The 27,822-nt window shown below is 41.2% G+C and overlaps 1 protein-coding gene across 2 annotated transcripts; it reads left to right on the forward strand.

Moving 5' to 3' along the window:
• UBXN2B (UBX domain protein 2B) lies at positions 1 to 27,822 on the forward strand. 2 transcript variants are annotated; one of them, XM_043601121.1, is made up of 8 exons: positions 1 to 120; positions 4,459 to 4,562; positions 10,194 to 10,344; positions 12,841 to 12,924; positions 13,713 to 13,822; positions 17,149 to 17,286; positions 22,344 to 22,505; positions 23,465 to 27,822. In XM_043601121.1, the coding sequence occupies exons 1-8, from the start codon at positions 40 to 42 to the stop codon at positions 23,625 to 23,627; spliced, it is 993 nt and encodes a 330-aa protein (XP_043457056.1). In that variant the 5' UTR covers positions 1 to 39; the 3' UTR covers positions 23,628 to 27,822. The 2 variants fall into 2 exon arrangements, with proteins under 2 accessions (XP_043457056.1, XP_043457057.1); XM_043601122.1 differs by lacking the exon at positions 22,344 to 22,505 and having other exon boundaries at positions 26,765 to 27,822.

Genomic DNA, 27,822 nt, shown 5'->3' on the forward strand with positions numbered 1-27,822 from the left:
GAACGCGCGTCGGCGCAGGCGCCTGTGAGCAGGTGCAAGATGGCGGAAGGCGGTGGCGCCGATCCGGCGGAACAGGAGAGGTCTTCTGGGCCGCGGCCCCCGAGCGCGCGGGATCTGCAGGTGCGGCGAGCGGCCGAGGGCGGGGCGCGGCGGCGGGAGCTGCGCGGCGGGGTGCGTTTCGGCGGCCGCCCCTGGCCGCGGCCGAGCCCTCGCCAGACCCCGCCTGGGGACCGAATTGTAACTCCCGCGATGCAGGTCTCCCCAGGGCGGTGCAGCGGACAGTGGTGTTCGTGGAAACAGGTGCCCGAGCCCAACGCTCTGGTGCCCGCGCCTCTTTCCCCTCCACCCGATTTGCAATTTAAGAAGCAACCGTACATTTAAAATGGCATTGTGTGTGGGGTGGCTCACTGGTTGGTGCCGCCTTCGGGAGACTTCTTGTAGAAGAAAGCTTTCCGGTGGCCGCGGGCAGTCGGCGGTCACTTTATAAGTAATGATACGTGCCGGCTTGATCTTTCTTGTCTCGGAGGCTGTTTTCTGTCTGGATTACTTGTGTATAAAATGATTGCTTTTAATCAGGGAGCCTTTCCCTTTTAGAAGGGGAGCTAAGGTATTTCATCCTAAGGCTGTGCATCCTCGTTGTAGAAACTGTAGTGCGTGAAACATTGCACGTAAGCAACGGCGGCTTAAAACTTCATGATGACATTAGTTAGCTAAATAAGAATGGGGCAGATCTCGCTTTCTCAGATACTTAACCCTACTGTCCTCATTTAGGCTTTTCCCCCCTGTCTCATAAGACCGTTGATACAAATTCAACAAGTAAACAATCATAATAAGCTGTGTAATTAGAAGTAAATGACACGGAATCTGCATGCGTTGGTAGAGAAGTTCTGATGCAGTTACACCTTCAGTTCTGCTTCTTTGAACAAGTATTGAACCACCTGCCATGCATCGTTCCCGCCTAACCCCACAGAATGAAGAGACGAGTAGGACATCAAATCCACAGTTGGTACTGGCCACTCTTGAAGGGGATATGAGGGGAAAAGGCATTTCTATCTATTTGTTGCAGAAATAATCTATGAATATGTTGAACACAGCATTTTAAGGCGGAGTATGATTGAATGCCAAGTTAAGCAGGACATAAAATGAAGAATTTGGAGAATGGAGAGCTCAGTGTCAGGTTGGAAGACAAACTGAATGGGGAATAGTCCCAGTGCTCGAAAATTAATTCAGTGGTAGTTACCATCTACTTCTTCTTTTCTGTTGTAGACTACCCTCCTTAAGAAGCAACATGGGATGGTGGGGGAAACCGGTCCTGCCACTTAGTAGACTTGTGAATGTCAGAAATGTCTTAATCCCTCTGATGATCCTCAGTGTCTTTATTTGTAATCTAGGGGTGATGTAGGTGGTGTCAGGAATGAAATGTCTATGAAGTGCCCATGCACTCCCATAGTATCTTGGGCTCTATACTTGCTTGGTAAATATTTGGTTCCTTTTTCTTTAAAGGAGGAGAATACTATACCTTTAACTGGTTAGTCCATTCTAATACTATTAAAGTGAAAACCCTGTAACTTAATATCCTGTCTCTAACTTCAATCCATTTCTTCTTTTCATGTGAAAAATGAGAAAAGTTTGGTTAATGATTGCCTGATACTTGGCAGATTTACAGACCTAATGCAGTGGATTTGATATGATTAATGGTTACAGATGTTTTGGTGAATGTCACTAATTGGAGAATGCCGACCTCTTCACCATCAGTTAGAGGACAGGGATTTTTTGTTCTTATCTACTTTCTGGTAGGTTGGTAGGTGGATAACTAATATCTTATGAACGTGATTTGGATATTACATACATTAAGTATTGATAATGTTTCCTTTAGAATTTAATAAGCATCTGAAGAACTTGCGAATAAACCTGAAAACAACCAAAGTGATGATGTACGACGAAATAGAGGTTTAAAAGAATGATGTTCTTCTCCCCAATGAGTTTCTTTAATATCAATTATTGTTTTATCGTCTCGTTATTGTCTAATCTAGCTCTGCTTTCTTAAGTGTACTTTTCAGCAGATACTTCTTTCTGGAAAGCTCGTTCTAAGAGTCACAATATTGTAGAGGAAAAGAGTAATGTATTACTAATTGGAACACGCAAAAGATACCCCTAAGTATGCATATGTTAGCTGCCAGGCAGTGTAGGGTTTGTTGGCATCTAAATCAGAAGAGATTTCCTCATTTAGCACAGGAGGAAACATGGACGGCTGTCCCCCAGAAAGCCTCCCGGCACTGTGAGCCTCTGACTTACAAACCGCAAAAATCTCCTTTGTGTAACAAACCAAGAGCAGATCTTAGCTCCCTTCCTGTACCCCCAAAGTGGGAAACATTCAGTGGGAAGGCTTAGGATGGGATTGTTAGTGACAATACTAACCCTAAAAACCGCAGTGTTCGTAAGTTTCTGAACATTTTCAGAGACTTTTCTCTCTTCTGGTTCCCCTCAATCAATCCACACGCACATGGGTTTAACACTTGGTTAACATATTTAATTGTATGCTTCTGTCCCAGTTTTCCTCCAGAATCATATCAAAAGAAAAAAGGTTTCTGTTCTCAGTGCTGTGTTTCCCTATAGATTGGAGTTGGGGGTGATTAGAGATGACTTCAGTACTTACGAGAGTTAGGACGGGTTGGGGGAAATAGTGGAGTTCTGTAAGTGGGCAAAAGAGTAAGAATGTCTGATCCTGTGTTACAGTTGCCACAAGTATCCTAATCCTGATGGCTATCAGTATTCCGTATCATTGGTTCTCAATTTAGTGCGTGTCCGAATCATCTAGAAGGCTTGATACAGCGCAGATTGCAGGCTCCTCCCCCCACCCCAAGGGTTTTTCACTCCCTGGGTCAGGGTGGGGCTGGAGTACGTGCATTTTCAAAGCTTCCCCCGTAACGGTGATGTTGTTCTTCTGTATAAAAACCATACCTTCTGGCAGTTGTCACTCTAAGACTGAGAATTCCAGGAGTTTTCATCTTTTGCTGTCTGCTTGATTAATCTCATTCTCAGTTAGTTTTCCTACAGGTTTCGCTTCATGCTCTTCACATTTTAAATTCTAGAGAAAAGATGATCAGTGCTTATGCGCTTGATTCCCTCTGTGCAATTGAAATAGCTTCATAATCTCATTGTTTAGCCCGTGGAACTTTCCGTCCTGATGATTCACATGCTTCATTACTTCATAATGCACACATTCTTATCTCTATTTGACCGATATTTTGTTGTTGTTCTGTTGGTTCTGACCAGTACTTTAGTTTATTTTGATCCGTTTAAGTAATCATTTCCTTTTCTGGTGTGGTGTCTTTTGCTGTGTCAACTAAAATAAATTAAATTTCTTTGTAACATTTACGAATGAACTTACACCACATGATGCTGCAGGAACATCATGAATCCCAGCATTCATTCCCTCTAAATATCATTTTTGGTTACTTTTTTCCCAAAAGGTCTTCCAGAGATGATCATGCCTATTTGGGAGACATTAAGGGAAATTTTTGAATTGTTCAACTTGTCAGAAGTGGCAACAAAATAACTTAATGCTGAAATTTTATGAATAACTTTTTAAAATTCCAATGTCAAGAACTATGTTGGATTTTTCTTTCCATTTTGAAGGTACCCAGCCATGTATCTATAACGCATTATTTGGTAATACTGCTTTCTAAAAGTTATATAAACCATATGTACAATTATCTTATATTTTTAAAAGTTCATTTGCCTAAACTTGATGAAATTCAGATGTCTGTTAAAGTTTTAAATAGAATAATTTTGAAATTATTTTATGTGCTTGGATTTTGAAAACTTAAACAGCTAAATGAAATAATTTTATCAGAGCAGACTGACATGAGTGTAAAACATCTTCAAGTATTTTTTTTTAATTTTAGGAAAATTGTACACCCAACCTTGAAAATATTATCAAATGCAGTTTTTGAAACAGGTGAATAGTTAGTTGAAAACAATTAAGCAGTTATTGTAACTTTAATTTATTCTAGTATATGTGGCATTTTGATTAGTTTTATCAAGTGACAGATACTTTGGTTTTATTTTGGAAGGAGGTCATCTGAAGCAGCAGCCTTTATTTTTCATTAAAACTTTTACAACTCAGGGGCAGCTGGGTGGCTCACCCAGTTAAGCGACCCACTCTTGATTTCAGCTCAGGTCATGGTCTCACAGTTCCCGGGATCAAGCCCCAAATGGGGCTCTGCGCTGACAGTGCAAAGCCTGCTTGGGATTCCCTCTTTCTCTCTCTTTCTCTCTCTTTTTCTGTCCCTCCCTTGATTGCGCGCGCTCTCTCTCTCTCTCTCAAAAATAAATAAATAAACTTAAAAAAAATTTACGACTCAATCACAAGTTAATATTCTACTCTTCATTTCTACTTGTCTGTAAGAGTTCATTCCTAGGGTTATACTTCATGACAAATCTGTTGTTTTATAGTTGGCCTTGGCGGAATTATATGAAGATGAAGTGAAATGCAAATCTTCCAAATCTGATAGACCTAACGCTGCAGTCTTTAAAAGCCCACGAACACCACCTCAGAGGTAAGTTTTGTTTTGTTTTTGTCTTGTTTTGGTTTTAAACATGGCGTGTCTTTTTAGTTCACCAATCCTCTTATTTTAAATGGCCTTGGGAATTTTTTCTAAAACTATAATTTCTAAAATACATATTATTTAGGTAGTATTCCTAGAACAATAATAGAAGGCTAAAACATACTTATGGAAAAATTGTCTTAAAGTCCTGATACTTTGGTAGACATCATAAAGAAATACACACTGAATAGTATTTTTGTTGGACACTGTGGTCCTTTTTGAGTCATAGGACACACTGAGGATATGACAAAAGCTATAGCCCATCTCCCCACAAAATAGCATTTACGCACAATTTTATTAATTGTTTTTAAGGATTTGTGTTTCTGAAAACCCACTCATGGAGTCCCTATATGCTTTCTATCCTCCATTTAAGAACCTAGAACTTCAGAAACCTGTCTGTGCTTTCACGGATGATGACCCATCAAATAAGTGATCTCTGAGACAGTACTTGCTATTGTTAAACCCCTGAACTAGAAGGAGAACCACTAGATTTAAGAGATGAGAGCCAGGTACACTTCATTACCATGAGTTTTCCTGTTTCTAGGAGTGTTTTCATTAATGTCTTTTTAATACTGCGAATTTCATCACTGTGGAGAAACTTGGAATTTTTCCATTATATCTCATTCACAGAAAGTCTGTCATTTTACCAGAAATTTAAGACTTCACTAGAAATCATCCTTTCTTTTTTGTTTGTCACTACTCCACATCCTTTTTTCTGTAGGGGAGATAAAAATGATGTACCTTTTTTGGACATGAATGAGAAGAAAGAAAATTTGTCCCCAAACTTTGTATTTTATGAATTTTCAAACCCATAGGTAATCCCAAGATTAGTACAATGAATATATGCTGTATATGCTTTCCCTATATTCCCCGGTTGTTAACATGTTACAGCATTACATCTGTAGAAACACTCTGTTACTCAACTACTTGGAAGCAAATTGCAGCCATCATAACGTTTCATTAGGTACTTCAATAGACTGTCCACTAAGAAGAGGCACATACACCTTTATCACCTGGTAACTTATCAGAGCTGAGAACATGAACAATAATTTCCTGAAATCCTGTAACGTCTAGTCCATAAATATCTCTTCAAGCCCTTTTTGGATTTAGGATCTAACCAATGGCCATGCCATCCACTTGATTGTGCCGGTTTTGAATCTGAATCCAGAGCATTCTTCTCCTCATCTGTTCGTTGTTTGCTCTTAGCTCAGCTGTATAGTCCAAAATTCATTACATTGACATTCAAGGTCATTGTTTCTTCACCATTAGATTCTTGTGAAACATATTTGTCAAGGATACTAGTGAGTGATACTGTCTGCCCTGTATTATATCACATCAGGAGCCATATGTAATTTCAGATGTTCTCACTATTGGTGATATGTTCACTTGACAAAGGGGCAGATCACCACATCATTCCATCGTAAGACACGGTTTTTCTTTTGTACATGGGCAGCTTGGTATCTTGGCGCTGTTTGAATATCCTGTCCTTTCATTTTTGACACGTATGCGTGTATGTACATATATATGTAAAGTATATATAGAATACATTTTAACTTCTTGACTTACACATTCTCCAAGGTTTTGAAAATACTTAAAATGTTTATGTACCAAAGTTTTATTCATTAACTGTTTGACCATTGTTTCGCCAATTTGAGCGTATTTTGAACAACTTAATTTGCTTACGATATAACAAAATAGTTGACTACTTATAATAAGGTTAGTGTATTAATGTTTTCCTTGCTCTTCAAATATAATCATTAAGATTTTTTTTTTTTTAACACTTATTTTTGAGAGACAGAGCATGAGCAGGGGAGGGGCAGAGAGAGAGGGAGACACAGAATCCGAAACAGGCTCCAGGCTCTGAGCTGTCAGCACAGAGCCCAACTCCGGGCTCGAACTCACAAACCAGGAGATCATGACCTGAGCGGAAGTCGGATGCTTAACCGACTAAGCCACCCGGGCGCCCCAAGATTTTTTTTTTTTAATGTTTATTTATTTTTGAGAGAGCACAAGCTGGGTAGGGGCTGAGAGTGGGAGGCAGTGGTTCCAAACAGGCTCCAGGCTGGACAGCAGCGAGCCTGATGTGGGGCTCGAACTGTGAGATCCTGACCTGAGCGGAAGTCAGATGCAAAACCCGTTGAGCTGCCCAGGCACCTGAATCTTTAAGATATTTTAATGAATGGTTTTTTTTCTCTTTTATTTTGTCCTGTCTGAAACAGTGTTGCCATTAATAGTTGCAATTTGGTAATGCCATTTTGAAGAACTCTGTGCCTCAGATTTGATCTCTGGAAATATTTACATACCCAAAAGGAGGAGCTGCCCTAAAAGATATTGACTGAGGCTTAAGCTGCGTTTAATCTGCTTAGAATACAATGAAGCAAGTTATTGGCGATCTTTTTTTTTTTTTTAACTCAGTATGCTATTTCCTAATACTAAGTATACAATTCTTTTGATTCCATCCTCCACATTGACATATACTCAGTTTCATTGCATTTCTGCTGCTTTATTTGGTACAGAAGACCTGCTTATTTTCATGGTTCACTTTCTTGGGCAGTATTGCATATCAAATTATTTCTCTGCTCATTGTCATTTTTAAATCCAGTATATTTTCACTGTCGGAACTCTGCACATAATGCGGTCTGTGTTTGTAATTTAGGAGAGGAGGGATAGAATCTACAGAACTCGGAAGATAGCCTGACACCAGCTTTAACATATTCATCTGCAAGAGTTGACATCTAACAGAACCTAAAAACAATGTGCCTCCTTGTTCACGCTGAACGACTATGAAATTGGAGTTATTCAAAAATTTGAGAACTTAAAAAAAAAAAAAAGTTCTTTTGAGTCATCAGGCAGTAGTTTTATTTTGAGAATTAAATGAGATAAGTGTTTAAGATGACTAGCACAGTGTTGGAACCTAGCTGGACCTTAAAAGATTATTAGGATGCAGGTACCACAAAAGACAAGGGACAGGGTTCCTAAACAAATGGGCACAGAGGAGAAAATGATAAGTACGATGAGAGGGATCCGAATAGGAGCCAGCGGAACTTTAGTAGACCAGTTGCAGATAAGGTTGGCTAGATAGAGTGCTTCCTGGCCGTGTGACCTGTGCATTCACACAGAGCCCCATGCTGCGAAAGGCCCCGTGCTGGGGTTAGTGTTGTGCCGTTACTATATTGAAATTCCTAACAAATTTTGAGCAGAGAGACTCCTTTTCGTTTGGCACTGAGCCCCGCAAGTTACATAGCCAGTCCTGGATAGAGCCACGTTATGGGCAGACAGCCTTGAATGCCAAAGGGGCTTGTACTTGTGTAGAAGGCAATGGAAAGCCAGCATATGTTTTTTAATGTCAATTTTATGCTAAAAACTGCAACACAGTGAGAAAAGCTTTGTTTCTAGAGACAGAATCAGTTCTAATTTTTTTTCCTCTCTGTTTTAATAAGGTTTTGCCAATGGACAAGTTTTTGAAACTCCCTAAGCTTTAGTTTTCTCTGTAAATCAGAGATAATACCACTGTTACGAGGATTAAATGAGCACATAGTTACTCCTCGATAAGTGGTAGCTATTGTTATCTATTTTAGAAAAATAGGACTGGCGATACAGTGTAAAATTAATAGTAATGGGGAGAACAAGATAAGGAGAAAAATTAAGAAGAAAACCATGACGGTGATCGAAGAAATGAGGCAATAAAAATTTGGACTCAAGTGGCGTCAGTGGAATGGAGGAGAAAGAGTAAAATCAGTGTGGGATACTTCCAAAGGATTTACTGTAGAAACATGGTAACGTGGGATATAGGGAGCAACTGAGTAGGAAAGAGACCTACAGGCTGTACAGGGAAAAAATGTGACTGTTCATGAGAAGATTTGTGTGGGGAATACAGGTTTAGTTTTGGAGACATGAATTCGATTCAGTAGGTGCTTTTAAGTTCAGCCCTGGACCCCGTAAGTCACAGGAGGCTAAAAACATATTTGAGAATCGCTTGTAGAAGAGGTCGTTACCTAGGGAAGTGCACAAATGTTTTGATGATCAGAGGAGTTCACGTTTGAGGACAAGAGTCAAGGATATAGGCGTACTTAATTATGAAAGAGGAGAGACGGATGGATTGTGATCTAAATATAAAGGGAAATATAAATAGGGAAATAACATATAATAAGAAAAATAAAATAAGACTTCTGGAAGAAAGGGGAATATCTCCACGACCTTCAGGTAGGCAAAGGTTTCTTAAACTGGAAAGAAAATCATTAACCATAAAGGAACTAGTAAATCCTTTCCCATGTCAAATTTTTCCCGTAAGGTCTTTGTAACCAGGGCTGAGATAAAAAGGAAATACATAGTTGTGCTTTCCAGAATAGAGACATGGGAAGGAGCTACAACAGGAAATAGCTGCAACAGGCAGCTTTTCTTTTTGTTTTCCTTTCCTCCCTCCTCTTCCTTTCCTTGCGCACAGCTGCCTGAAGTCCTCTGCTACCCCACCTTGTACCACGACTCGCCTTAAGAGCCAGCTGTGGCATTGTTGGGCCTTGCCTGATCTACCGGGCCCTCTGAGGATAAGCTTGGCCCCTGAGGCTTCCGTTGTCTGCTGCTCTGGGCAGACTCACCTCTGTACCTGCCTAGTGCCCTAGCAGGATGGGGTCCAGCCCACCGCACCCCTGTCCTCAGCAATCACGAGCTGGTCTTGTGTTCGCAGGGTTCTGATGGTGCCCACCTGTTCTCCAGGTGGATTTTTCCTTCGCTTACAGTGAATTAAGAGCCATTCTGCCATTCTGTCTTTTCTGTCCCGTTTTCCATATACTGATTTTGCAGAAAGTCTTATAGAAAGGCTATTCTTAGCCTCCAGCATTGATGTAATTTCCCCTCTTTGTTTTGTGAGTCAGTGCAGGACAGATTTAGAACTGAACATATGAGGTTTGGTATGTTATTCTGGGTGTCTCCATGTTGATATTTCGCTGGTTATATTTTCTGATACTCTTGACCGAAAAAAAAAATCTTGAAAGATAAAATAGATAAAACCTTATGTAAAACATGATGTGAATTTTATGTTCCCTAGGACCATTATGAAGTTGGAGTCAGACTAGAAATTAGTCACTATGTAACTAATACACTGGAAAAATTGTGGTCTACATTATGCACCTTTGATACAGGGAATTATAATTTTTGAATCCAAAAGTCTCTGAGGAATAAATTCCCTGTGTGGGAGTAGGTCCCTACTGAATGTGGATTCGTCAGGGGAAGAGACTTAATTCTGATTGTCAGCTCTGCTTTGCCCACCACACCAAGAGTGCCCACGTTGTGCGAGAGAGGCGTTTGCTAAGCACTTACAGAAAGGGGATGGGAGAATTGACAAGCCAGTTCTCGTGTGGGATGTGAATTTGACTGCCATACTCCCCACAAACCCCATCAGGAGAAAGTGTGTGAACCATTTACTATTTCATTCCTTAATCCCATTTTTAAAATTAAGAATTTCCACAGAAGTCATAGAAATGGTTCTTCTTAAACAAAGGTCATGTCCCAAGACTGTAGCTTTTTACTTCAAAGGAGTTTATGTTTGTATTCTGAGTTTTTCTTCATGAACTTTAATGTCGAAAGGTTCTATTCAAGTGAACGTGAATACAGGGGATTACATATAGTTCAACCTTCAACTGGGAAGATTGTGAGTGAACTCTTCAAAGAGGCAAGAGAACACGGGGCTGTCCCTCTGAATGAAGCCACAAGAGCTTCAGGTGATAACAAATCTAAGGTAAGTGCTAAATTTAAAACTGAAATACACCGTTTATATATTTGATCTCGTCTATCGGTTTTTGTCTTATTTGGAAGCACTGTTTTCTGACTACATGTTTCTGTTTTAAACATTTGCTCTATTGTTATAAGATTATAATCCGTTAATGATTGAAAGTCGCAGCAAGTTTTTACGTTTCTGTGAAACTTGCCTGTTTACCCTTCCTTAAAAAATAATTATAGATTCACATGAATATGCAAAAAGAACACAGAGAGGTTCTATGTGCCTTTCACCCAGTTTCCTCCAGTGGTTATATCTTACATAATTGTAGTACAGAATCAAAGCCAAGATCTGACGCTGGTACCATGCACACATATAGTTCTGTGTCGTTTTCTCACATGTGTAGATTTGTGTAATTGTCAGCCCAGGATCTCCCTCATGGCGGACCCCGCTGTGGTCACACCCTCCTAACCTCTTGCCACCTAACCCTGTTCTCCATCTCTGTAACGTCATAACGTTGAGAACGTTATACAAGTGGGATGATACAGTAATAGTGTGTGACCTTTCGGGATTAGCTTTTTTTCACTCCGCTCCATGCCCTGGAGATCATCGGAGTTACCGAGTGTCTCAGTGCCTTGTTCTCCTTAGTCCAGAGTAGCACTTCATGGTATCGATGTGCCACAGTTGGTCGAACCTTTTGCTTACTGAGGGACGTTTGAGGTGTTTCCAGTTTGGGACAATTACAGATAAAGCTGCTGTGAGCAGTCGTGTCCACATTCTCGTGTGGATGTCAGTTTTCCTTTCTGTGGGATAAATGCCCAGGAGTCCATTTGCTGGGTCATAAGGTAAGTGTATGTTTAGTTTCTTAGAAACTGCCGAACTCTTCACAGTGAATGGCAGGTCCAGTTTCTCCATTCTCGCCAGCATGTGGTGTTGTCGCGATTTCAAATTTTAGCCATTGTGATAAGTGTGTGGTTATAACTCATTGTGGTTTTCGTTGGCACTTTCCTAACGGCCAGTGATGTCAGTTTGCGTTTTCCTGATGGCTAGTGATGTGGAACATCTTTTCATGTGTTTATTTGCCATTATCTTTACTCTCCCCCACTGCAAAATGACTTTGGCCTCTTTTCAAATTGGATTGTTTGTTACTGTTGAGTTTGAAAGTTCTTTAGAGATTTTAATAGGTATGAGTCCTTTGTCAAATATATGCATTCAAATATACATATATATTTATATATTTACATACGTATGTATATGTATTTACATATGTATTTATACTTATACGTACTTATATACATTTATAAATCTATATGCATATATATATATATCCGTACATGTGTGTGTATATGTATATGTGTGTATAGATATGTATTTGAAGAAAGACTAAGAGAGCGCAAGCGGGGCAGGGGCAGAAGAGAGAGGGAAAATCCCAAGCAGGCTCCTTGCTGCCAGCACAGAGCCCCATGCGGTGCTCAAACGCATGACACCCTGAGATCATGTCCTGAACTGAAATTGAGTTGGACACCTAACTGACTGAGCCACCCAGGTGCCCCTGGATCACAGATATTTTCTTCCAGATGGTAGTCGGGTCTTTTCATCCTCTTACCAGGGCTTGTCACAGAACAGAAGTTTTTAGTTTTGACAAAGTCCAATGTATCTTTATTTTTTATGGATTATTTAGTCTATGGAAAAGAAAGGAATGTGATCATTAAAAGCGTATTTCTGATATGGAAAGTGATTAAAAGGAATGGTATTTTTACTTCATAAGCCTTCCTCCCTGAAAAATAGAAGACCTTGTGATCAGTGTAATAAAACAAAAAGTACAATCTTAGTTGACTGCAACAGTTAAATAAAAGCAGCTTATAAAATAAATATGCAGCCTATCTTCAGAGTAATTTATACCCACTTATAAAATTCTTCCTTAACTCTGTGAAACTGTTATTTACTTTGTGAAATATGATTTAAACATAATTTTTATGATAAAACATAAAATATTAATGGTGGCTTTTTAAAATCTGTTTATACTTGAAATTAGATATTTCAGTATGTAAATACATTAACAAAATTTTTTTTTAATGTTTATTATTTGAGAAAGAGACAGAGAGCAAGCAGGGGAGGGGCAGAGAGAGAGGGAGACACAGAATCCAAAACAGGCTCCGGCACAGAGCCCGACACCGGGCTGAACCCACAGACGGCAAGATCATGACCTGAGCTGAAGTCGGCCGCCAACCGACTGAGCCACCCAGACGCCCCTGTAAATGCATTTTTAAATTTAAAATTGGCCTAAATTATTTCAACTCAAGTCACTAATGTTTTTAGGGAAGAAACATAGTATCTTACTTGAGTATACTTCTCTGTAACATAAGAACTTCATTTAAATAAAAAGTTTTCCTTGAAAGTGCAAACCAGTTGGGCTAATTATAACTGATCTAGTTTTAAAATATATATCATACATTATCATAACGTTTTTCACTATAAACCTTAGTGAATTTTTCGCTCATTTGCGGTGTATTTTAGTCATTTACAGGTGGAGGATATAGATTGGGCAACTCCTTTTGTAAGCGGTCTGAATACATCTATGGAGAAAACCAACTGCAAGATGTAGGTACAGTAGCCAAAATGAAAAATTGTAGACTTTTGCCTCTAGTTACTGCTGTTTTAAATTTAAAAATTGATAATATAATCTCTTTTCTGTTATTTTTTGAAACCTGGATTTTAAAAGGATCAATGTGTAAGCTTTTAGTCTCACATTTTATATTTTGTATCTCCATTATGCCTTGTACTTAGATTGTAAATATTTTCTATACGTTGAAAGAACGTGTGATTCACTATCAAAATGAGCTTTACGTACATACGATAATAATTACCCTTAGTGGTAGACTGTCAGAATATAGAAATAGCTGAGTTGTAAACAGTCATTCTTTGTTTTTGCCTTTTAAAATTTGGAGTTACAATTTCATTTAAACATGTATAGTTTAGCCTTGGAGGGTCATTGGAAATTCTCTCTTGCCCCTTGACATAACTGGTTAAGCCCTGTAGCAGACAGGAGTGTGGCTACAGATGAATGAGAAGGGTGGGTGTGGAGTGACAGCTGTATGCTCTCAATCCTTTCATTTTCTCAGTGACCCAGAATAATTGTACTTCAAGGCCAGGGTCTAGCTGTGGGACCTTTGGTATTTCAGCCATTGTTGATTTGTTAAGCTACATACAAATCTGCCTGGCAAACACATGCTTTCATTTATGTCTTTAACTGTGAATAGAAAAAATAACTCCCATGTTTTAAATAAAGTGGGTGGCTTAATATGTTGTGAAATATCACATTGGAAGCTTAAGATTGTTCAGTAAGATGGATTCTTATATGCCTTTGTCTTTTTTCCTATGCCCAAAAGGTTCAGATTTTGCTTAAACTGTGGAGCAATGGTTTCAGTTTAGATGATGGAGAACTGAGACCTTATCACGACCCACCAAATGCTCAATTTCTGGAGTCAGTTAAAAAAGGGTAAGATGTATTGTGTTCTGTTTGTCACTTGGGGTGGGACTTTTTCACGATGCTGGGATGTATTATGTAAGTGGTTGCTGAGGGAAGGGTATCTTTAAATATCTAAAGGGTATATTGCTATCTGTAAGTCTCTGGTTCTTAACTTGCTGGGGAGGGACAGTAGACATTGGCCCCTTCCAAAATCTGATCAAGCTATGGTCCCAGTTCCAGGAAGAAACCTCTTAGTGTAGTAAGTCAGTGCATGGATTACCATGTAGCTGTCCATCCACTAAGCCACTCTCCTGCTTACCATTAACAGGATGACTCTCATTGTATGTGTGCCTGAAATTCAGCAACTTATATTAACATTTTTAAGGTGGCTTTACTGCTGGCAGAAGATTTCAAAAGGTTAGTTGGGGTAGTGGTTCGTGAAAGTAAACCATCTACACGATGCTCTGACCCATCTAACGAACATCATAGCTCACCAGCCCTTCTTGCTAAAGGATGAGGCATCAAGTGATTTTGCTATGATTATGAAAGCTTTTCTGCATCAGTGTGATCGTTCCTAAGTAGAAACGCAACTAAACAGAGAAGGTTGGTGAGTAAGTGGGAGATTTAAGTAGCAGGGAAGGGGCTGGAGTAGGAGCTTCTGCTCCATCCAGGAACTGAAGCTGGGGCTTTTCCAAGCGATGTAAATACGTCCAAGGAGAGTGGCTGAAGTGGAGTAGAGGTGAAAGTCATTGGCGGTGAGGGAGTCGAGAACCTCTATTTTTAGAACGCTAATCAGCATGAATTTTGAATTTGAATTCTACAAAGATAATGTTTGGATCCCAAAAAGTGCTGTAGGCGATATGCTGAAGTCCTTGAGAAAGGTGGGAAGCTGTCCTAGAAGGCAGTATGTGTCGAGGGTAAATACGAGGAAATAATAGTTTAAGACAGTGCTGTGGACCGGGAGACCTGCAGTTACTGGGAAGAGCTGGGAGCAGCTGGTTAGGGAAAGTGAAGATCTGCTAAGGGAAAATCAACATTGCTATTGAAATTGATGCTTGTTTCAAGATGGTGGAAGACAAGACCATGCTGATGTTGGATGTACTATAATGTAGACCAAAACTCATTTATTCTTAAATGAAAATAATCCACAAACTTTATGGACTAATATTCGAGCAGTCATGGTATCCTAAAAGAGTTTTTTTTAGGAGTTTTAATTTGAAGTAAAATTATGATCAAGAACAGTTTTTAAAAAGACTCCTTGAAAACAATGATTTGATGTCAGATAGTAGTTGGCAACTGTAGCATCACTGTCCTCTTTTTATGACAAATATTTTGTGCCACCACCTTCACTGTCCTCAAAGAACTCACAGATGACATAATCTGCCCCTGCATATTATTTCCCCCCAAAATGATCTAAAATTTACTTTAAATGTATTGAAATAAAGGAAAGTAATTTATCATAAAATTGTACATATTTTAATTTATAACTGCTTCATCTGACCACACCAGAAGACAAAATAATAGTAGTCAGATAATCCGCACCTATGTGCAGTCTTACACCTCTCAAAGAAAATGTGACAAACACAAACACAGAATGATGAGGTGTGTGAGTCTGGCAACATAATTACCATCAGTGGCGTTGAAGTCAGGGGCTTGGTAAAGCTCCAAGCAAACCGAAGTGCAGTCTTCTCTGTTTATATGATACACATATTCCTGAAATTTTCGAAGTACATTAATACAATGCTCCCCGTCCCCCCAGAAGTGTCTTGCTTTTTTCTAAGACAGACCCGAAGCCTGAAGTTCTAGACTCGGACGTTACCGACAGTGTTGTCACCCATGTGAGTCTCAGGCAGGGCATTCAGTGATTCTGTGGAACCCAAGACAAGACTTGATTCGGCAAACAGAACCCCTGGGGCAGACCATCTCCTACCTGGGTCCCGACCCTGAACGACAGCACTCGCGAATCACTCGACGATCAAAGACACCTATCGATTTTTAAACTTCAGCTTCTTCCAGAGAGTTTAGAAGTAAATATCTATATTAACTCTTATGTCCTCATAGGAATTTGCTAGTGTTTATTTAGGGATAAATTGCCATCTTACAGTTTGGCTTTCTAAATGTTAGAAGCACTCCAGGATCACTGATGACAAAAAGTCCCTGTATTGAGAACCACTAAGGAATAATGTGATACAACTTTTTTTACAAATTCTGATTCCAGTATCGTTATCATACGGTGTTACATGCATTTCAGGTGTACGATGTAACGATCCAACAATTCCCACATCGCCCAGTGCTCAGCACAAGTACAGTCCTTAGCCTCCTCACCTGTTTCACCCATACCCCACCAACTCCCCTCTGACAACCATCCATGTGTTCTCTGTAGCTAACCGTCTGTTTCTTGGTTTATCTCTCACTTTTCCTTTGGTCGTTTGTTTTGTTTCTTAAATTCTACATATGAGTGAAGTCATACGGTATTTGTCTTTGAGTATTTCACTTAGCGTAATACTCTGGCTTCTTCCACATCATCGCAAATGGCAAGACTTCGTTCTTTTTTTTGGGCTGACTGATATTCCATTGGGTATATATAGCACATCTTTATCCATTCATCAGTCAGTGGACACTTGGGCTACTTCCGTGTTTTGGCTACTGTAAATAATGCTGCTATAAATATAGAGGTGGGTGTATCCTTTAGAATTGGTGTTCTTATATTCTTTGCATAAATACCCAGTAGTGCAGTTGCTGGATCACAGGGTAGTTCTATTTTTAATGTTTTGAGGAGCCTCCATACTGTTTTCCAGAGCGGGCGCACCAGTTTGCGTTCCCACCAGCAGTGCGAGAGGGTTCCCTTTTTGCCACATCCTGGCCAACACCTGTTGTTTCTTGTGTTTTTTTACTTTAGCCATTCTGACAGGTGTGAGGTGAAATACCTCATTGTGAAAGAATTGGAAGATGACACAGAGAAATGGGAAGACCTTCCAGGCTCACAGATTGAAAGAGCAAATACTGTTAAAATGCCTGTCCTACCGAAAGCAAACCATACATTTAACACAATCCCTGTTAAAATGCCAACAGTATTTTTCACAGAACCAGAACAAGCAATCCTGAAATGTAAATGGAACCACAAAAGACCCCGAGTAGCCAAAGCAATTTTGAAATAGAAAAGCAAAGCTGGAGGCATCATAACGTGAGGCAGCTTGAAGAAGAAAAGATCTACAGGGACAAATCCATCATCGTGGGAATTTCTGTATTATAACTGTTTCCCAGAGTAGCTCACAACTTGGTTATAATCATGTCAATGGTGTAGATTAGGTTTTTTTTTTTTTAAGTGAACTAAAACCTTTTTCCCTTTTTAAAAGAGAGATTCCCCTGGAGCTTCAGCGGCTGGTTCACGGTGCCCACGTGAATTTGGATATGGAGGACCGTCGGGATCAAGAATACATAAAACCTAGACTGAGGTTCAAGGCTTTCAGTGGAGAAGGACAAAAACTTGGAAGGTAAAATCCTAAAATGAGAAGAATACTTGTCTTTGTCCAGCATGAGTTTTCTTCGAGAGTAACAAAAGCAAAACAACCTAGAAAGTAAAAACTAAAACGTGAACTGCGAAGGCCTTGCCGGTAGAATTACATATGCAAATCTAGTGATAATGTTGGTAGCTCATACCTAGATAGCAATCACCACATCCCTGGCCCAGGAAACACTTTAAAATACATGAAGTCACTTAATCTTCCCGACTCTTGGCTATAGATCCTGTGATGACTTCATCTGCTGACGCGGCAGTCTGCCCAAGGCGACGGGTCTGGGAAGTGGTTGCTCTGTGGGATTCAGGCCCCACACTCTGGCTCAAGCTGGTGCTTTTGACCCCTGTGCGGTCCTGCCTCTTTCTGATTACACGGGCGCACAAGGGGAGATTGTAAAGGGTTGTTGATTAGATGAGACAGTCGGCATCTTAGGTCTCAGCTGTGAGCTTGCCTGTCCACCATAAGGCACTGCTAAGCTCTCGCAGCAGGAGCTGTGTGCTGAGGTGGGTTTGTGTTCAGCACATTTAAAGCCACCAAACAAACCCTTTCTTCAAGTTAGGGAAACCCAGCACGGAGAACATTTCACGCGACCTGAGCTTGGATTGCAGAAGGAAGGCATTGCTCTGGAGATGTTTCTAAAGAGCCCCTAGGACTTTGCCGAATTCAGTTCAGAAACCAATGTGCGTGGCATCGTGTGTGTGTGAGCGGACTCCTTTATGATAGCCGTGGCTTAAGAGAATTTTCAGAAATCTTGCGAACTTTGTTGGTAAAAGTCACCCTGTCTTTGTCCACGTATTACGAGTGACACGTAAAATAGTAACACGGGCCTTGTTTCCATCACAGCCTTTTCGGTGCGTCCTTTGTTCCTTTCCACGTGATTCCTTCCCATCCAGGTTCTTTTCCCTTGCCTCGTGCACACTGGTTCGCTATTCCCCCTCGCGTTTCTCAAAATAGGGAAGAATTCCCGTCAGTTCTTTATGCTCATCTCTCATACCTCGAGTCTCCCTTTCTGTGTCCTTTTCTCCTGACAGACACTGACTTCTGAGACAGGTAGGGAACACAGGGACATGTGTGGCCCTGGCTTCTCTTAGGACCCAAAGCCTTCCGTGCCCACTCACAGATCTGTTTGGAAATTTTCTCCCTTCTCTCTCCTTACCACTAACACGGGTCAGCTTTCTCCTGACGGTTTTCTTCCTCTCTTTTGTTTTTATAACTATGACCTTCAGATGTAGCACTCCTCTTTTCTTAATGTTTAGTCAGATTATGATTTTTAATTTAGAACACAGGTAAAATGCCCAGCCATCTCTCTGCTTTGAACATAGTCTTTCTTTTTTATTTAAATTTATGACCAAGAATTAGTGTTACAGTGCACACCTTGGTTAGTAGAACAGTAAATCTAGAACTGAAAATGAAGAAAGTAGCATAAAGGGAAGATAGCTGAGACGAGCCAGTGATTACAATGGACAGTTTCAACTCATAAAAATAAGGGTGTTATCTCATTGTTGTATCTTACAAAGACCGGTCTTTCTTCTCATAAGGCAATTAGCTAGAGAACATGACCCCCCCCCAAAGAAAGGAGGTAATGATGACAAAATATATGACAAAAAATACCTGACAAAATGACAAAAATAAGTGGTGATAATGCTGTGTTGTTAATCATTAGCCATATTGGTCAGGGTTTTCGAGTGTAGAAAACAGAATCCACTTACTAGCTTAAAAAGGGGCTTCTGACAGAACCCTGGATAGTGTATAGAATTTCTGGAAATAGCAAATCAAGCTTTCCTGGAAGAAACAAACGCAACAGAGAACTTTCTAGAGTGAAGACTTCCTGTGTCCCCCTCAGCTGCTCAGTGCCCACGGAAGCTAGGGACCAGACACTGGAACATTCTGTCATGGCTGCTGTAGAAGAATCAAATGCCTCCAAGACCTTGGGGACCAGAAGAGCTGCAAAACGTTGGCCTCGTAATGCTTACGTTCTCGCTGCAAGGGCGTCTGAGAAATGTAGTCTTCAGAATTTTCAGCTTCTACTGTGTAGGAAACGACACTAGGAGATTAACATGGTGGTGTGAGCCTCTCGGATGCACATGGATCGAAATGTAGAGTAGTAGAGTGTATGTTACGTTCTCAGAAAGTGAAGAACTACCTAGGACATTTTAGAAGGCTTTACGTTAAGAAGTCTGTTAAAATATAAAAGTTCTCTAACAGTTCACCTTTCCAGATTCAGAAAGTAACTTTCTAAAATGGCTCATTTCCTAAGAATTCCAGATGACAACTGAACAGAAATCACAAAACAGAGGCAAACAAAACAGAAATGGAAATAAGTCCATTGTTTTCCATAGCCGTCAGTCGAATTGCAGACAGAACGTTACACAAGATAGGGATGCCTGGGAGCCTCGGTCGGTGGAGCTACCGATTCTTGATTTCAGCTCAGGTCGGGATCCCACGGTTGTGAGTTCAAGCCCCGTGTCGGGTTCCGTGCTGACAACACGGATCCTGCTTTGGATTCTCTCTCCCTCTTTCTCTCTTAAAATAAATAAACTTAAAAATACATATAAGAGCATTACACAGATGGAAGCTAACTTAATTTTGTACTGGGATATGACAAATGTAGGAAAACCTAAATGCAATAAAAATATTACCTAGTTCCTTCGTGTAATATCGTAGGAGCAAGCAGATCATAGGTTTGAAGCTACAAATGTACAGTGGCAGAATAAACTGTTTTCCTGCATAAAAATTAGTGAGCTGGAGTAGAACCCAACAAGACCCAGGAAATCACAGAATCGTTTCTGATAAGCAGGGCTAGTAAGTAGACCGTCGCTGTAGGTCTGTGAGCTTGTGTGTATGATGCAAATCATGATTTGAAGCAAATCTCTCTGCTTAACAACAGTGGCTGCCTGTTCTCATACTGTGCAGTGCAAAAGAACCCACCTGCCACTCACCTGTTCTGAGTTTTGACTTCATCTCGACCCCTGGACCCTAAGGGCTCTCTCCTCTAAAATCTAACAATCCTTCCCTTCCTGCCTTTTCTTCCTTTTCTTATCTCAGCAATTCTGCAGCCCCTCGCCTTGCTGTGCAGCCTGTGGATTTGTCTGCCCCTGTGCAGCCCAGTACTGTCGGGGATGTTCGCACCCGCATGCCGGGCGCCCCCATGCCGGACGGGCAAGCTGCCCTCTCCCACTCTCAGAGGGCTCATCCCAAGTGTTTCCTGCCCTCAGCAGGCTTTTCTTGCTTCTGGCTTCCCTGAGAAAACGGAGCCTGACCGGAATTAAGTTTCTTAATATATTCCTCTTAGCCTCCAAGTTTAGGAAATCCATGCTTACTGCCCTCTCTTAAGTTAGAAGATGCTTCTCCACCTGACCAAGAGACTCGCTCTCCTTCCAGACAACCTCCGTCCTTCCCTCCAGTTTGCCTGGAGAGTTTGTTTTATCAATTAACTTCCCTCTGTCTCTTCATTTTCCTTTTAACGTAATACTTGAACCATACAAACAGTGTATCAAAAATGTCATCCTATTTTGATGAGGTGAATGATAAGGAGAATGTTTTGATAAGTAATAAAGAGGTATAACTTTGAAGGCTAACTGTTAAAGTTGCCACAACTTTTTAAAATGTGTTTTTATACCTTACTAACCAGCTTACTCAGCTAACTATCTTTCGTGGCTTTGAAAATGTCTCTCAATCTCTGTGACTCTGTTTTTTTCCTATAAAGTGATATGGTTGGCCTAAACCTTCTTGTAAACCCATTCCTGTTCTCAAATGTTATTATTCCACATAAGTTCATTTTGACATACACACATCTTATAAAGAAATGCATTGAACAGCTTTCCTTACCTAGTTTCCCCACCTGGTACTTTCTTTTTATATTTTGAGAAGAAGCTTATCTGGTCAGAATCTGTTTTAAAAAAAAAATTCTTTTAACCTGTTTTATTTTTGAGAAACAGAGAGACAGAGTGAGAGTGGCGGGAGCGGGGGAGGGAGGCAAGGGGAGGAAGGGCAGAGAGAGAAGGAGACACAGAATCAGAAATAGGCTCCGGGCTCTGAGCTGTCAGCACAGTGCTGGACGCTGGGCTCGAACCCATGAACCGCGAGATCATGACCTGAGCCGAAGTCGGATGCCCAACCAAGTGAGCCACCCAGGCACCCCGGTCAGAATCTGTTTTTTTGGTTTTTATGTATGTATGTATGTATTTATTATTTTTTTTCGTTTTTTATTTATTTTTGGGACAGAGAGAGAGCATGAACGGGGGAGGGGCAGAGAGAGAGGGAGACACAGAATCGGAAACAGGCTCCAGGCTCCGAGCCATCAGCCCAGAGCCTGACGCGGGGCTCGAACTCACGGACCGCGAGATCGTGACCTGGCTGAAGTCGGACGCTTAACCGACTGCGCCACCCAGGCGCCCCTGTATTTATTATTTTTGAATGTTTTAATTTATTTTTGAGGGAGAGAGAGACAGAGTACAAGCTGTGGAGGGGCAGAGAGAGAGGGAGACACAGAACCCGAAGCAGGCTCCAGGCTCTGACCTGTCAGCACGGAGCCCGACGTGGGTCTTGAACCCACGAAGAAGTGTGAGATCATGACCTGACTCGAAGTCGGACGCTTAACTGACTGAGGCACCCAAGCGCCCCCAGAATCTATTTTAAACAGAAAGCATGAAAGTACAGAAACAGCATCCCAAGCCGACTCTGTGCTGACACAGGGCTCGATCCCACAAGCCGTGAGATCATGATCTGAGCTGAAATCAAGAGTTGGACGCTCAACCAGCTGAGCCACCCAGGCGCCCCACAGAGTTAAGCTGTTGAAAGAGATTGGATAAACCATAAATTAGAATCCTAGGATACACGATAATTTTAGTATAATGAAAGAAGTTGGAGGAATTATGGGAGACCCAAAGGAAGCCGTGTTCTTACTGGTCCAGATCCCAGGCAGGAAAACTTGAGAGTCAGCTGTGGATGTCAGTCATTATTCCACTGTCTTCACTGTTTCACGTCTTACGTATTCAGACTTGTGTTCTAATTCTTCAATTCTTCCTTCTCAGCCTTACACCTGAAATAGTCAGTACCCCTTCGTCTCCTGAAGAGGAGGATAAGTCCATACTTAACGCCGTTGTTCTCATTGATGATTCAGTGCCAACGACAAAAATTCAGATCAGATTAGCAGATGGGAGTCGTTTGATACAAAGATTCAATAGTACACACAGGTGAGCTCAATCGCAGTTTTACACGTGGTTCCTCATCCAAATAAAACTATGCGACGTGAGCAGAGGAATAGGAAGTTCATTAGATACACTTTTTAAGTATGTTTTTGACAGAAGGAAAATAAAAGGATCATAGCTGTGTGAAAGGTCAGTGTTAGAACATCCTCTGTGAACTGCTCACAGACTAATGGAAATTCAGGTATCTCTCCAAAATAAAATTGTTAAAGGTTGCAGTTTTGCACTGTTGCTAAAACCATGTAAGTGGGATCAAATTTGGTTTAATATAGTATATATAGTAAAACTTTATTTGGACTTTACTCATTTAAAAATTATAATTCTGATTGGAGTTAACTTTCTACTTAGCAGATTCTTCATAATATAAATTTGTGGTGTAGATAAAGTATAATTGTGCTATTGACAAGCACTGTCAATAAACTTTTCAATGTCATTTTAATATTCATTTGTACTTTTGTTGTACTCAAAAGGTACCATTTTTATTTGTTCATTGATTCCCTCTAAGGGGTATATTTATCATCTTAGTTGAGTTACCAGGGATATGTGAAAGTCATTTTTTAAAATGATCCTTATGACTTACACCTTTGGTAGTTATAAACTCACCTTGACCCAGGCCACTCAAAGTACCTTTTTCTGGGCCGTCTGCTGCTAAGATATTTTATACTCTGAAAAAAGTGTTAATAACATTGTTGACATTTATTTTATGTATAAAACACTTAAAGATTATCTCTGTTTACAGTTAAAGGAAGTATTAGCTACACTCAGAGTGAATGCTCATGTTTTATCTATAGTCCAAGATAAATCCATCCGTTGAAATAATGTACGTTTTTAAAAGCTACAACACATTTAAATAAGGGTTAGGACTTATCATCGTCTAACTTTAGCTAAAAGCTTACATTAAAATAAAACTTTTAATATCACAAATCATTTTTATCTTATTTCTTCAGGATCCTGGATGTCCGGGACTTTATTATACAGTCCCGTCCTGAATTTGCAACTCTTGACTTTATTCTTGTGACTTCATTTCCAAACAAAGAGCTAACAGATGAAAGCCTGACACTACAAGAAGCAGATATTCTTAACACTGTGATACTCCAGCAGCTAAAATAACATGGCTCCTACCCATGCAATAGCATGTAGGAAAGATAATGTGCCATAATAATAAGGAAAATGCGTATAGCATTAAGAAAACAAACTATTTTTATTATTTATACAGATAAATTTTGGGTTTATTCTCATTCTGTCTTCCAGCCTTAGAATAGATGAATTTGGACGAGGAATAGATTTTGAGAGAAATATGTTTGAGGTTTTAGTTGCAGGGCTGGCTTATGTCGATAGCCTGTAAATGTCCAGGCAAACCAATTTGTTACATGCTCTGTATTAATGTAACAACATTTGTTTGCAGAGAAAATGAACAAAATCCCATTTTGATAAATGCGTTTGGTAAAATTTGCACTAAAGTTGCTGCATTGAGCAACAGCCATCAAGAAATCTTGTGATCAAATAGTTTGAAATTTTTTCTGTGTCATGTACTGAAAAGTATCTGTGTTCTGATTTTGAAATACGTTGATCGTATAATTATTCTTCCTATTAAGATTGTACGCATCCTTTTTACTGATATAGCTATATTACTGTGCCAAAAAATAGTTTGGCCTTGTATTTTACAGAACTATGACCATCATAAACCAGAAGCAAAGACATAAAGGCCAGCAGTTCTTGAGAAGATCTGTTAAACAGCACTTTAGAGTAATTACAATCCCTCTCAGAGCCTGTCTTGATCGCATTCATTTATTTATTCAACACATTTTTCTAGGGGACCCACTATATATACTGAACACTGTTCTAAGTGTTCACCCCAGAATGTATTCTACTCCAGGGCACAACGAGTGTACAAATTCCGAAATGTAAATCCCGTCGGCCAGACTGGATCTAAAGAACTACCAGCATAAATATTTGCATTTCTGCCAAAGCCAGCTACTTCCCGAATGAGGTAGGCTACATCAGGAATGATAGAAAAGCTTTTTCTTCTTCCCAGATACCATTTCACCTTTGGTCACCACTCCTGGTTCGTTTTCTGTGGCTGCTGTAACAAGTGACTACAGACTTAGTGGCTTCAAATAGCACAGATTTGTGATCTTGTGATTCTGTAGGTTGGACGGCCACCATGGGTCTCACTGGCTAAAATAAGGCATTGACAAGGCTGTGTTCCTTTTGAGAGGCTCTAAAGGAGAACCTTTTCCTTACGTTTCCAGCTTCTAGAGGCCACCTGCCTTCCTTGGCCTATGGCCCCTTTTTTACATCTTCAGAGCCAGGAATACTGCCTCTCTGACCCTTCTCTGTCGTTAATTACACCTCGTTTACATCAACCGGGAAGGGTTCTCTGCTTTTAAGGACTCATGTGATTGGATTGGGCCCACCAGATGATTCCGGATTATCTCCCCCCTTATAAGGTCTGTGGTAACCTTAGCCGCATCTTTAAAAAGTCCCTTTTCCCACACGAAGTGGCACATCACAGCGTCCCTCTGGAGGCTCCAGGGGTGAGTCTGTTCTCTTCCTCTTCCGAGGCTGCTGGCATCCCTCACTCTGGCTGCGTCCCGCCAATGCCTGCTTCTGTCCTTAGTCCTTTACTACCGACTTTATTTCTCCTCTTTTCCTCTTACCAGGACCCTTGTGACTACCTTTGGTTTACCTAGCATGATTACCAGGAAAGTCTCATCTCGAGTTGCTTAACTTCACCACATCTGCAAAAATCCTTTTCCCACATGAGGTAACACATTTATGGGTACGGTGATGGGAACGGGGACGTTTTGGGGGCCGTCCTGACTACCACAGCCCACTCCTGCTTCAAGGATCCATATGCATCCCACAGAAAGTCACCCCTTCCAAAGATGCTCGAAAGTGTCAGCCCATTCCAGCATCGACTTAGACTGCAAAGTCTTACCTGGATCCCACCGGTTCAGAAGTCCCAAGCCTCATTTGAAATCCTCTACATCAAGTGTGAGTGAGGGTCTGGGCATGATTCGTGGGACACAGTCCTGTCCACCTGTGCACCTGTGAACCTAGAAAAACAGTTATCTGCTCCCAAATAGAACGGTGGGACAGGCAGACAATAGGGTTTATAGGCACCATTCCTGTTCAGGCAAATGAGAAAAAGAGCCAACCATGCCAAGCAATTTAGAAATGAGCCATGCGCACGCCATTAGGTCTCAAATCCCGGGTACAGCCTTCTGTGGCCCATCTAGGCTCGTGGTGTCCTCCCAGAGCCGTCTTTCCTTTCTTGTGAAAGGTGGCACCCGAGCAGTTTTATCGGCTTGTTTCTTACCTGTGGAATTGTGGGAAGTCTGACCGTCTTTCGCTTCGTACCATCTCCACCCATTTCAACGTAAGAGAGCAGTAGCTGCCCGTATAACATCCGAAGAAACTTGAGGATCTTGCGTGCGTGTTACGAGGGTTCGGTCCAGTAGACCAGAGGCCCCTGCACAGAGCATTCCTAGCTGATCGCGTCTCCCTTTGTGGCTTTTTCTGAGAAGGCTGAGAGGACCGATGGGTCACACCCTTAATCTCTTCAAAGAACCTATAGTGTGACAAAAAAAATTCAGGCCTTCCTCAGGTATTAGCAAAAGGTTCCACAGCTGCACCCTCCTCTCTTTCCCCTGAGCCGGCTTTCCCGGCAGGGAATCTCTTAAGGCCCTTTGTCATTTCGGTGGACTGAGAATCTGCAAGTCATTTTTGAGTCCTGTTTTCTTTAACACGTATGTCCTCAATTTATCTGGCTCCTCTCACCTCTCACTGTAACTGGCGAGAAGAAAGCAGGCCGCATCTGGCCCACTCTGCTTGGAAATCTCTTCAACCAAACAAGTGTCTTCGGTGCATCCCTTACAACTCATGCTTTCCACACAGCTGCTGACCCCATGTTGCTAAGCTTTTTGCCACTCTGGAACCAGAATCTTTTCCTTCGGTTTCCAACAGCATGTTCCTCATCTCCTAGGAGCCCTCATTGGCAGCACCTTTAATGCCCTTGTTTCCTCTGACAGTCTGTTTATGACGGTTTACGTAATCTCCATGGCAGTTGAGGTGTTCTCTACCCTGCCCTTTACCTCCTTCGTGCCCTCATGAGCGTTAACATGCCTACGTAGATCCGCTCGCTAACGGCACTCGGGGCCATCTTGCCTCTTTCTGTCATGCTCCTGAAAGCTCTTCCAGCCTCTACCCACTGCCCGATTGCAAAGCTCCGTCCTCATTTCCAGGTATTTGTTCCAGCGGCGCCCCATTTCCAGGTGTCTGGGAAGGCACTATGCCTACTCACTGCCACGTGACGTGAATGCGCCAATAGGAGACCTGGGATCCACCTGCCTCGGGTGCTCTGGTCGTTTTTAAGGAGGTGAACTGACCCGTGGCAGAGGTCTTCCCCCTGGCAGGGCTGGCAGAAGTTCCACGGATGGAAGTGTTATCTCACCTCCACGGAGAAGCTTGTTCTCAGTGTCACGAGGCAGAGTGACGTCATTCCTGAGTCTTCTCAGAGCAAAGGAAGCCATGCTCCTCTCCACTGACTGATAACGCTCGGAGAATCTGTGAACAGATGGCAGGCTAAAACGCTTACCAGGAATGAGCTATGGTGTCACAGGAGCAAAATCATCTTCCTTCGGAAGTCATCCGTTGGAACAAATGGACATTTTATATTAAAGGGCATTGCCATATTTTGGATTCACAAAACCCTGTAAAATTGTTTGAAATGTTATTCCTGTAGTTCCTTTTTATCGTGTAGGTCGCGTGCCTGTAGACGCACACACAAAAGCCACTGCCATCTATATATAGGATAGTCTTCGACAATGTAGAAGTTAGGAGGGAGAATTGGGCATTCAGAACAACACTTTCACACGTACTACATGGCGTTTTGCTTCCTTAGAGTCATTTCCCCGAATTCTTTTTACTACTGGAGTCACTGTAACCTGTAGGATTTATCATCACCCCCCAAAAAGATGACATTACATCGAGCTGTTAGACAACCACGTGTGAGGGCAGTTGGTTTGCATGACATACGTAATCAAAGAGTTTAAGTGTCTGCTTTACCAATAAAGAATGTTTTCACTGAAAGTCATTGAAAATCCTTTTCAAAATCTCCTTGATTTGCAGGTTTATTTGAGTGACGTAGATTAAAGCATGAATAGCCTTGCCTGTGCTTTAATTTCCTGTAGTGTATCTTCTTGATTGACAGAGAAGAACTGAATTGTAGCTACAGTATCTCAATTTCCCGTTACCGGTTTTGTTTTTATTCCATCAAAATAAAGGTGCAAAATTTTCTGTA

The sequence above is a fragment of the Prionailurus bengalensis genome, chromosome F2, assembly GCF_016509475.1.
Source record: "Prionailurus bengalensis isolate Pbe53 chromosome F2, Fcat_Pben_1.1_paternal_pri, whole genome shotgun sequence".
NCBI classification, from domain to species: domain Eukaryota; kingdom Metazoa; phylum Chordata; class Mammalia; order Carnivora; family Felidae; genus Prionailurus; species Prionailurus bengalensis.

What these genes read in the sequence shown, in the direction of transcription:
- UBXN2B (XM_043601121.1), top strand. Translation starts at nt 40, where the DNA reads ATGGCGGAAGGCGGTGGCGCCGATCCGGCGGAACAGGAGAGGTCTTCT. An exon ending in CGAGCGCGCGGGATCTGCAG is followed by an intron (nt 121 to 4,458) that starts GTGCGGCGAGCG and finishes GTTGTTTTATAG; the next exon opens with TTGGCCTTGGCGGAATTATA. An exon ending in GAAGGACAAAAACTTGGAAG is followed by an intron (nt 17,287 to 22,343) that starts GTAAAATCCTAA and finishes CTTCCTTCTCAG; the next exon opens with CCTTACACCTGAAATAGTCA.